Below are 12,192 nucleotides of genomic sequence, written 5' to 3' on the forward strand. Positions count from 1 at the left end.
TTTTTGATCACTTGCTGTTGTACTTAGTGATGTAAGGTGACAAAAAAATTGTTTATTTAGCACAGTTTTAATTTTTTTTTTTTTTACGGTGTTCATTTGAGGGGTTAGTTCATGTAATATGTTTATAGAGCCGGTCGATACGGACGCGGCGATACCTAATATGTGAACTTTTTTTTTACTTTATTTGGGGGAAATGCCGTTTTTGTTTTTTTTTACTTGAAACTTTATTTTTTCGAGGAAAAACTTTTTTTTCAACTTTTTTTTTCACTTTTTTTTTGTTCCACTTTGGGACTTACACTTTGGGGGTCTAATCCCCTTTACTTCTGTATTGGAATGCATTGGCTGTATGAGTAATACAGTGTGTATTACTCATACAGCTTCCTGCCTGTGAGATTCAGGGGGCTGGATCTCACAGGCTCTTCACCGGAAGGCAGCGTCGATGCCTAAGCAGTGCTCCAGACTAAAAAAAAATACCTAGTAGCCATTGGCTCCTGAACTGAAAAATTTAGGAGCCAAATCAAATTTTTAGTCGCCAAATTGAAACCAAATCAAAATTTTGGTATCGTGACAACGCTACGCCGATCAGATCGGCGTAGGGTTGTTTTGAAACCAAAATTTTGATTCGCTTTCGTCACCATAAAAAAGTATTGCGATACTCAATACCGCGCAAAAAAAAAAGCCGCGTGCATTTCGCATTTTATGAAACATTCGGCCCATAATAGAACAGTCCTATGCTATTTTTTGGGGTGACAAGGTGACTAAAAAATGGTGAATGCTCACCGCATAGGAGATATTTTTTAATAATTTTATAGTTTGGACAGCGCTATGTAATATGTTTATTTATTTATTGTTTATATATTTTATATGTAAAATTGGGAAAGGGGGGATTTAAACTTAATATTTTAGAGTACTTTCACACTAGCGTTTTTCTTTTCCGGCATAGAGTTCCGTCACAAGGGCTCTATACCAGAAAAGAACTGATCAGGCATATCCCTATGCATTCTGAATGGAGAGTAATCCGTTCAGGATGCATCAGGATGTCTTCAGTTCAGTCATTTTGACTGATCAGGCAAAAGAGAAAACCGCAGCATGCTACGGTTTTATCTCCGGCGAAAAAAACTGAAGATTTGCCTGAATGCTGGATCCAGCATTTTTCCCCATAGGAATGTATTAGTGCCAGATCTGGCATTCAAAATACCGGAATGCACCCGCACTGAATCCTGACCCATTCATTTCCATGGGGCTGTGCACATGAGCGGTGATTTTCACACATCACTTGTGCGTTGCGTGAAAATCGCAGCATGCTCTATGTTGTGCGTTTTTCACGCAACGCAGGCCCCATAGAAGTTAATGGGGCTGCGTGAAAATCGCAAGCAAGTGCGGATGCGGTGCGATTTTCACGCATGGTTGCTAGGATGAAAGTCTATTCACTGTATTATTTTCCCTTATAACATGGTTATAAGGGAAAATAATAGCATTCTTAACACAGAATGCATAGTAGAAGGTCAATATAATAAACATTGGTGGCGCAGTGCGCCCCCCCAACACTCCAGTAGAATAAACATTGGTGGCGCAGTGCGCCCCCCCTCAATATAATAAACATTGGTGGAGCAGTGCGCCCCCCCTCAATATAATAAACATTGGTGGCGCAAAGCGCCCCCCCTCAATGTAATAAACATTGGTGGCGCAGTTCGCCCCCCTCAATATAATAAGCATTGGTGGCGCAGTGCGCCCCCCCTCAATATAATAAACATTGGTGGCGCAGTGCGCCCCCCTCAATATAATAAACATTGGTGGCGCAGTACGCCCCCCTCAATATAATAAACATTGGTGGCGCAGTGCGCCCCCCCTCAATATAATAAACATTGGTGGCGCAGTACGCCCCCCCTCAATATAATAAACATTGGTGGCGCAGTGCGCCATCCCCCTCAATATAATAAACATTGGTGGCGCAGTGCGCCCCCCCTCAATATAATAAACATTGGTGGCGCAGTGCGCCATCCCCCTCAATATAATAAACATTGGTGGCGCAGTGGGCAGTGCCAATGAGGGTTAAAAAATAAAAAAATAATTAACTCACGTCCTCCAATTGATCGTCTCCTGTTCTTTCTTCAGGACCTGTCAAAGGACCTGTGGTGACATCACTGTGCTCATCACATGATACATCACATGATCCATCACCATGGTAATGGACCATGTGATGAGCTCAGTGACGTCACCACAGGTCCTGAAGAAAGAACAGGAGACCGGCAGCTACGTGATCAACTGGAGGAGGTGAGTTAATTTTTTTTATTATTTTTAACCCTCATTGGCACTTCCCACTGTGCCACCAATGTTTATTATACTGGGGGGGGGGGGGCACTGTGCCACCAATGTTTATTATACTGGGGGGGGGGCACTGTGCCACCAATGTTTCTTATACAAATACAGGAGGCGGGTGCTGGAATCAAATAGCCGACACCCGACCTTTGTGACAGGGAGCTGCGATCAGCGGCAGTTAACCCCTCAGGTACCGCACCTGAAGGGTTAACTCAACTGCAGCTGATCGCAGCTCCCTGTCACAAAGGTCGGGTGTCGGCTATTTGATTCTGGCACCCGCCTCCTGTATTTGTATTACGGGTCAGTTTTCTTCATTGGTGGCGCAGTGGCCACAGCCCCTCCCCTCCTCCTCCCGTCTCTTCTTATTGGCGGAGGCGGCGGCAGCAGCAGCACAAGGGGGAGGGAGAGACTCCTCCACTGCGCTGCTGAGAACGAGGATCACCTGTGCCCCGCCGCTGTATTGAGCAGAGCTGCGGCGGCGGGTCTAGTCGCAAATGGCGACAAGAAAAAAGTCTTGTCGCCATTTGTAATTTCTAAGTCGCATTGGCGACCATTTTCGTCGCCATCTGGAGCCCTGCTAAGGATGGCATCGCGCTGCCTTCCATGCCATCGGGTCCCCATTACAGCAGCACGGGGACCCGATGGCACCTCCGATCACCGTCGCAACCATCCGTCAACACCGCAAACCACAGGTCTGAATTGACCTGCGGTTTGCGGCGATCGCCGATACGAGGGGGTCACGGGACCTCCCCGCGCATTGAGCAGGCACCCTGGGACAATGATTTGAGCAGGCACTTTGTTCCGATCACCGCCAGCCGCACGGTGGTGATCGGAACTACCCATGACGTACCGGTACGTCATGTGTCTTTAAGTACCAGGACATCATGACATACCGGTACGTCATATGTCTCCAAGAGGTTAAAGTCAACTATTATTAAAATGGGACATATAGACAGCTCCTCAACAAAGACCATGATCTCTACACTACACTGCTATAAGGAGGAGGGATATATACTGCTACTAGGACAAAGGTGATGTGGCGACAGGTACAGTGCAAGCACACATACCTCCCCATAGGGTCTATACGAGACGAGTGACATGTAAAAGGTATAGATCTGTGCACTAGGACACTCACTCCCCTTGAATGTGTGGAAAGTGTGGAGTGGTAAGAGCGACCACCCATGGTTTCTGTAATAAATGAGTAGTAGTGGAAACTAAGTGTGTCTCTGATAGACAAATCACTGCAGGCTGATATTGTTGTAACGCTAAAAATATCGCAGCTCGCTTTGTTGCGTCTCCTAATCCCCTTACATTCCACCCTACTATTTTAATTTTATCAGCCATAATCCCCACATTGGTACATAAGGTCAGAAGAACCATCTCAGGGGCTCTGGTGTTCCCTCCGCCATCTACCCCAGTCCCAAATTTGACTTTTGTGCCCATCTCATCATCAGTCCCACCTGATCCCAAACCCCATAATAACATCATAAAAAACAAATATTCAGTTGTCAGGAGAATATACCAAACAGTTAGCAGCCTACAAATACATTTAGGGCAAAAATATTTCCTGTAGTCGGACTCCTGCCTATTAACAAAACTTTCAAATACATAATGTGAAGAAACAAAGCCAGTAAGCATTAGTACTCCTCTGAGCTGCCTCCTAAAGAATACAGTCTGCATCCTGCAACAATCAAATAGATCTTACATGTTCCAGCTGCTCCCTTAACCTGTTGGGGACACAGGTACGCTCTGATGTCCCGGTACTTAAGGACCCTATACGCCCTGTGGGCGGTGATCGGAACTGGGTGCCTGCTGAAATCAATCAGCAGGCACCCTGGGACAATGCCGAGGGGTGTCCTGTGACCCCCCGTATCGGCGATCGCAGCAAACCACAGGTCAATTCAGACCTGCGGTTTGTTGCGTTTCCAGGTTATTCGGGTCTCTGGTGACCCGATAACCCGAAATAGGATGGTGATCATTGATGTGATAATACACTACCAATCACCATCCTGCAATCCTGAGAGGTGATGGTGACATCACCTCTCAGGATCGCTTCCGATTGGCTGTAGGGCGGGCGGGCGGTTTAACTTACTGCAGCTCTGCCTCCTCCTCCTTTCTGTGTCCGGATCCAGGAGAGAGAGGAGCAGCGTTGTACAGCTCCGGAGCCCAGCACCTCCACTGAGCCACCATAGTGCCATCTGGCACTAAAAAGGTTCATGGGGACAGGTTAGGGAGAGCTTAGATAGGTAGGGAAAGTCAGGGAAAGTTTAGGAGGAAAAAAAAAAAAGTTGTATTTTTGCATCACCCTGATCGGGTGTCTGGGGTCCACAGCACACTCAGCTGTATGTCCATAGACCCCCCCCCCAGGGGTTCTGCAGCTTACCCCTCTGCCCCCCACACAAATTTTTTGGGGCGCAAGCACTTTATTTATTTTTCTTAGCGTTCGGCCACTGTTAGCGCATCGCCCACCCCACCGCTGATCAGCTTTGGACCGCTGATCAGCGAGTTTGAATCTCTTTTTTTTCACATTTTTGGGGATTTTTTTTTCTGTTAGGTTTAGGGATAAGTACGCAAATACCTGTGCCCTCACACACACTAAATAAAGTTTTCCACACACACACTCCCCTATGGCCTGCCAGACATTCTCGACCGAGGAGGCATACACCCTGCTTGCCTCCGACTCCAAGAGCCCCAGTGAGGACGAGGATAACCTCTCTTTCCTCTTGTCATCCGCGTCCTCCTCATCATCTAGCGATGATGATAAGCCCCCAAGGCGGCGGAGACACCGCCAGGCGGAGCAAGGGGACCGCCATGCCAGGGACCCTGTGGCCCACACTAGTACGAGCAGCTCTGGGGCTCGTAATAGTTTTCCGGCCCACCAGATAAGTCCACCTGAGCCCCCTACCGGTGAACTTGTCTGGTGTACCCCAGAGGATTTTGAGCCTGTGATTCCTGATTTTGTTGGCCAATCAGGAATCCAGATTTCCACAGTAGGCTTCACTGAATATGACTATTTTAGTTTTTTTTTCAGTGATCACTTTGTGAATCTGATGGTGGAGCAAACAAACTTGTTCGCCCAACAGTTGATTGCTCAACACCCAGTCTCCTTTTTGGCTAGGTCCGGTGGCTGGACTCCGGTCAGTGCAGCTGAGATGAGGACGTTTTGGGGCCTCGTGCTGCACATGGGCCTAGTCAAAAAACCCAGTGTCAGGCTGTACTGGAGTGGGGACGTCCTCTACCAGACCCCATTTTACAGTACGGCCATGACACGCTCCCGTTTTGAGGCCATACAGAAATGCCTGCATTATGCAGATAATGCAGCATGTTCCCCCCAAGGTGATCCTGCCTATGACCGCCTGTACAAAATCAGGCCGGTCATCGATCACTTTGGGGTCAAATTTTTGGAGGCCTATGTACCTGGAAGGGAGGTCGCGGTTGATGAGTCTCTCATTGCTTTCAAGGGGAGACTAATTTTCCTCCAGTGTGTTCCCTCTAAGCGGGCGAGGTATGGCGTGAAGCTGTACAAACTTTGTGAGAGTACCTCAGGGTACACTTACAAGTTTCGTGTTTACGAGGGGCAAGATTCCCGTATTAAATCCCCAGAATGTCCCCCCACTCGGGGTGTTAGCGGGAAACTTGTGTGGGACCTTATGCACCCACTGCTAGATAAGGGTTACCACCTGTACGTGGATAACTTTATACTAGTCCTTCGCTGCCAGATCCACGTCAGCTTGTGGGACCGTGCGGAAAAATCAACGCGGCCTCCCTACCCACCCCCTCCAGGTACCTATCCCCAGGGGTAAGACCTGTGCCCTTACCAGTGGAAACCTGTTGCTGGTCAGATATAAGGACAAGAGGGATGTCCTTGTACTGTCCACAATTCACGGTAACGGCATCACCCCTGTCCCTGTGTGAGGTACCGCGGCAACGGTCCTCAAGCCCGATTGTATCGTCGACTACAATCGGTATATGGGAGGAGTTGATCTCTCTGATCAAGTCCTCAAGCCATATAACGCCATGGGCAAAACCCGAGCATGGTACAAAAAAGTTGCGGTCTACTTCGTACAGGTTGTCTTGTACAACTCTTTTGTGCTGTCCCGGAGCGCTGGCAACACAGGGAAATTCCTCCAGTTCTATGAGGCAGTTCTCAAGGCCCTGATCTTTTCTGACCGGGAAAGAGCAGGCCAGAGTACCTCATGAACTGGAGGTGCCCGGATCGTCCCTGGCCAACACTTTCCAGGTGTGGTCCCCCATACTGGAAAGAAGGGACGGTCCCAGAAAAAGTGCAGTGTGTCACAAGAGGGGGATACAGTAGGACACCACCACTCAGTGTGACACGTGTCCCGATCATCCGGGCCTCTGCATTGACCGTTGCTTCAGGGAGTACCACACTTCCATGGAGTACTAAATTTATAATCCCCTTCCCCAATTTTAATTCCACTAATTTAGCCATTGACAATCGGAAAAAAAACTATGGTTCTCAGGCTTGAGACACCAAAAAAAAAAGATATTTTAGACATATTAAGTATTGCCGCGTCCGTAAGAACCTGCTCTATAAAAATGCCCCATGACCTAACCCCTCAGATGAACACGGTCAAAAAATTAAATAAAAACTGTGCCAAAACAGCAATTTTTTTGGCACATTTTCCATTCTAATCCATTTTTTCCAGTAACAAAGCAAGGGTTAACAGCCAAACAAAACGTAATATTTATTACCCTGATTCTGCAGTTTACAGAAACACCCCATATGTGGTCATAAACTGCTGTATGACCAAAAGGCAGGGCGCAGAAGGAAAGGAACGCCATATGGTTTCTGGAAGGCAGATTTTGATGGACTTTTTTTTGGCACCATGTCCCATTTGAAGAACCCCTGATGCACCCCTAGAGTAGATACTCCATTAAAGTGAACCCATCTAAGAAACTACACCCCTCAAGGTATTCAAAACTGATTTTACAAACTTTATTAACCCTTTAGGTGTTCCTCAACAGTTTATAGCAAATGGAGATGAAATTTCAGAATTTCTATTTTTGGTAACCTTGCCTCACAAAAATGTAATATAGAGCAACCAAAAATCATATATACCCTAAGAATAGTCCGAGCAAAAGTGCCACCTTATCCCGTAGTTTCCAAATTGGGGTCACTTTTATGAGGTTTCTACTCTAGGGGTGCATCAGGGGGGCTTCAATCGGGACATGGTATAAATAAACCAGTCCAGCAAAATCTGCTTTCCAAAAACCACACGACGCTCCTTTCCCTCTACGCCCTGCCGTGTGCCCATACAGTAGTTTACGACCACATATGGGGTGTTTCTAAAAACTACAGAATCAGGGCAATACATATTGAGTTTTGTTTGGCTGTTAACCCTTGCTTTGTTACTGGGGAAAATGGATTAAAATTGAAAAAATTTGCCAAAAAATTGAAATTCTTAAATTTTATCTCCATTTGCCAATAACTCTTGTGGAACACCTAAAGGGTTAACAAAGTTTGAATACCTTGAGGGGTGTAGTTTCTTAGATGGGGTCACTTTTATAGAGTTTAAATTCTAGGGGTGCATCAGGCGGGCTTAAAATGGGACATGGTGTAAATAAACCAGTCCAGCAAAATCTGCCTTCCAAAAACCACACGGCGCTCCTTTCCCTCTACGCCCTACCGTGTGCTCGTACAGTAGTTTACAACCACATATGGGGTGTTTCTAAAAACGACAGAATCAGGGCAATAATTATTGAGTTTTGTTTGGCTGTTAACGCTTGCTTTGTTACTGGAAAAAATGGATTAAAATGGAAAACTTGCCAAAGAAAAATCGAAATTCTGAAATTTTATCTCCATTTGCCAATAACTCTTGTGGAACACCTAAAGGGTTAACGACGTTTGTAAAATCAGTTTTGAATACCTTGAGGGGTGTAGTTTCTCAGATGGGGTCACTTTTATGGAGTTTCTACTTTAGGGGCAGGGCCGGTGCTACCATAAGGCAGACTAAGCGGCTGCCTTAGGGCGTACCCTGGGGGAGGGCGGAAAAATGAACCTTCTTTTTTTTTTTAAATCACTTACTTGTGAGTTGTGGAGGGGAAGAAATGTGACATTGAGGGGGTGAAATGTGATATGGGGGGAGAAATGTGACATGGGGGTGATGTGACAGAGGGGACTATATAAAAAGGAGGGGGAGAAATGTGACATGGAGGGCTGATGTGACATGAAGGGGGAGAAATGTGACATGGGGGGCTGATGGCTGACATGGGGGGCTAAAGGCTGACATGGGGGCATGATGGCTGACATGGGGGGCTCATGGATGGGGGCTGATGTCTGACATGGGGGTCTGATCTGAGGCATTGGGGGTCTGATCTGGGGTCTGATTAACATTGGGGGTCTGATTGCTGGTCTGACCTGAGGTGTAATGGAAAATATTTTTTTCTTATTATCCTCCTCTAAAACCTAGGTGCGTCTTAGAGGGCGAGAAATATGGTCCTCAAACCAGCGATTGTCTGAAGCAGAGAGAAGATACCAGGACACACAGAGGAGAAGCCAGCTGCTGCAGACGGGACCAGGGCCAGGTGAGCTGGTAGGGATGGGGGGAGGGGGCGTCAAAATGTAGCTTCGCTTGTGTTGTCCTTGCACCGGCCCTGTCTAGGGGTGCATCAGGGGGGCTTAAAATGGGACATGGTGTAAATAAACCAGTCCAGCAAAGGGATGTAGTTCCTAGAATGGGGTAATTTTTGGGTGGTTTCTATTATGTAAGCATCACAAAGTGACTTCAGACCTGAACTGGTCCTTAAAAAGTGGGTTTTAGAAAATTTCTGAAAAATATCAAGATTTGCTTCTATACTTCTAAGCCTTGTAACATCCCCAAAAAATAAAATTGCATTCCCAAAATGATCCAAACATGAAGTAGACATATGGGGAATGTAAAGTAATAACTATTCTTGGAGGTATCACTATGTATTATAGAAGTAGAGAAATTCAAACTTGGAAATTTGCAAATTTTTCTAAATTTTTGGTAAATTTTGTATTTTTTTATAAATAAAAATTTAATTTTTTTACTCCATTTTACCAGTGTCATGAAGTACAATATGTAACGAAAAAACAATCTCAGAATGGCCTGGATAAGTAAAAGCGTTTTAAAGTTATTCACACATAAAGTGACACTGGTCAGATTTGCAAAAAATGGCCTGGTCCTTAGGGTGAAATATGGCCGTGTCCTTAAGGGGTTAATATTCTAAGGCATATATCTTCCTACTAAATAGCAATCATTAGTACATTTCTATAATGTTCAAACTCCTATCAGAATAGAAAATTGTAAAAGAACAAGAGCAAAGGAGAGGACACAGAGGTAGTATATTATACTCATCGGACACGATCCTTGACCCTTATAGGATCCATTACAGTTCCTGGTACTTGTAGAAGGTGCGTTCATCCAATGTTCGCTGAGGATTTAAAGGTAACCTGTCACCGGGATTTTGTGTATAGAGCTGAGGACATGGGTTGCTAGATGGCCGCTAGCACATCCACAATACCCAGTCCCCATAGCTCTGTGTGCTTTTATTGTGTAAAAAAAACGATTTTATACATATGCAAATTAACCTGAGATGAGTCCTGTCCCTGAGATGAGTCCAGCGTGAAGGAGCCCAGCACCGCCCCGCATCCTCAGAATCTCCTCCTTTGGTCCCCGACATCAGAAATCTAGAGCACTGTAATCTCACGATGTGCGAGCTAGTGCATGCGCAGTTCGTTCCCTGAGGCTGATGCCAGCACAGGAAAGGAACACTATGACACTGCGCATGCGCTAGCTCGCGCATCGCGAGATTACGGTGCTCTAGCTTTCTGACGTCGGGGAGCAAGGAGGAGATTCTGAGGCTCCTTCATACTAGATTAATCTCAGGGACAGGACTCATCTCAGGTTAATTTTCATATGTATCAAATCGTTTTTTTTACACAATAAAAGCACACAGAGCTATGGGGACTGGATATTGCGGATGTGCTAGCGGCCATCTAGCAACCCATGTCCTCAGCTCTATACACAAAATCCCGGTGACAGGTTCCCTTTAAGAAAGCGTTCGTTGGCCTCCAACCATTGCGCCGCATCCATCGGTGTGTCAAATATGCAGGTTTCTCCATGCGCCACCACGCGGAGCTTGGCCGGGTATAATATAGAATACAGAATTTGTAGGTCCCGAAGACGGCGTTTCACATCCTGGAACTTTACTCTTTTGCGCCGAACCTCGGCAGAAAATTCTGGAAAGATAGAAACTTTATTTCCGTTGATTAAAAGCTCAGGATGATTTCTGGCATTTTTGAGAATGATGTCTCTATCCCTAAAGTGTAGCACTTTCATTAAGACTGGACGAGGGGGGCCCCCGGTGGTGGAGCACGGAAAGGCACCCTGTGTGCTCTTTCAATGGTAAACAAACGTAAGAGAGTCCTTTCCAAATTTAAGGGTTAGCCATTCTTCAAAAAATGCCACTGGGTCAGTCCCTTCTGCTTTTTCGGGGACCCCAATCAATCTGAGGTTGTTTCTTCTTGACCTATTTTCCAGGTCATCAGTTTTAGACATCAGTAGTGTCACATTATGTATAATTCTGCCGAGATCCCTTTTCACAGGGGGCAATTGATCCTCAATGGTGCTCACTCTATTTTCGACCTCTTTGATCCTCTCAGTGACCTGCCTAAGATCTTGCCTGATGAGGGAGACATTTTCTTGCAAGCTGCCCATGTGTGTAGTGAGAAAAACCAGTGAACTGCTGCAGTGCTGTACAGCTGCAAAAATATCTTTAATTGTGGGTTCTTCTCCATCAGTAGGAAAGTGGTGAAGCTTCAAAGGATTATCCTCTGTAGCACAGGGAAGAGCCTGTTGATCTATGGCCTTTTCCCTCCCTGATTGCTGAGCCACCATCTTGGGGACCTGAGGCGCACAGTCAGCGCTCTCAGAGGGGTTTATGGATGTTTATCCTACACAGTTGGTAGGGGCGCCTGATACATTCGGAGGGGGCACTGAGGATGAGCGGGCGAATTTGCCCAGACGGGCCGCAACCTCCGCGGCTCTCACCTCCGACGCTGCGCCATCTTGCCTCGGCGGTGCATGAGTCCCGGCGTCTCTCTGCTCCTTCTCTTTCTTTCCCGCACTCTTCATGTCGGCACAGGCGAGGTCCGCACACCCAGGGGACTATTCCGAGGGCCAGCTAGGCTGTCAGCTAGCAATTTAAATTATCATTTCTAAACCGCGATCTGCTGCCCAGAAACAATGTACTTGTACGAGGATAAGCAATAGCAGTACCTGTTGGAGGTGATCACTACATGTAAATGCAGCTCTTACCTCCACTAATGAGCAGTAAATTATCCGGAAGGAACGCTTCTTTTCTGACACTCGTCTGCTCATCGGCGCAGTGTCAATACACTTCAAGTAACTCTTTGTAATCCATTTATGATATATACTCTTTTCAACCCAATTATATTGTATTGACTAAACAAAAAAGTTTGTTAATTGCCCAATTCCACTTATTATATTTACAGAAGGATCTACTCAGTTATACTGTACTTACAGTACTGTACTTACCCGTGCATCTTTGTCACCAATAAGACAAACAGCACAAAGTGTTGGGACCCAGCGTTTAAACTCATTCATCCAGTTGTGTAGGGTCGATTTTGGTACCAACACCATATGAGGACCAGGAATGTTCCTGTAGTGCTTAAGGTAGCCCAACAAAGCAATTGTCTGCAATGTCTTACCCAATCCCTGAAGACAAAGAGAGAAACAGCCATAATAACACAGATCCTCCACTGTGACTATATAACTCTTACAGGGAAGAAATAATGTGAGAGTTGTGGAGTGGAGCAGGGCCACAACCTCATAAAATGGCCCCCAAAATACACTGCTCAAAAAA

At 46.1% G+C, this 12,192-nt stretch overlaps 1 protein-coding gene across 1 annotated transcript in view; it reads right to left on the minus strand.

The window, feature by feature from the left end:
- Positions 1-12,192, minus strand: part of SMARCA1 (SWI/SNF related, matrix associated, actin dependent regulator of chromatin, subfamily a, member 1) — a 213,767-nt gene that overhangs the window by 155,001 nt on the left and 46,574 nt on the right. The window contains exon 6 of the mRNA XM_040442707.1: positions 11,865-12,044. Coding sequence (XP_040298641.1) covers positions 11,865-12,044 — 180 coding nt within the window. The remainder of the gene's footprint in view (positions 1-11,864; positions 12,045-12,192) is intronic.

The sequence above is a fragment of the Bufo bufo genome, chromosome 8, assembly GCF_905171765.1.
Source record: "Bufo bufo chromosome 8, aBufBuf1.1, whole genome shotgun sequence".
NCBI lineage: Eukaryota > Metazoa > Chordata > Amphibia > Anura > Bufonidae > Bufo > Bufo bufo.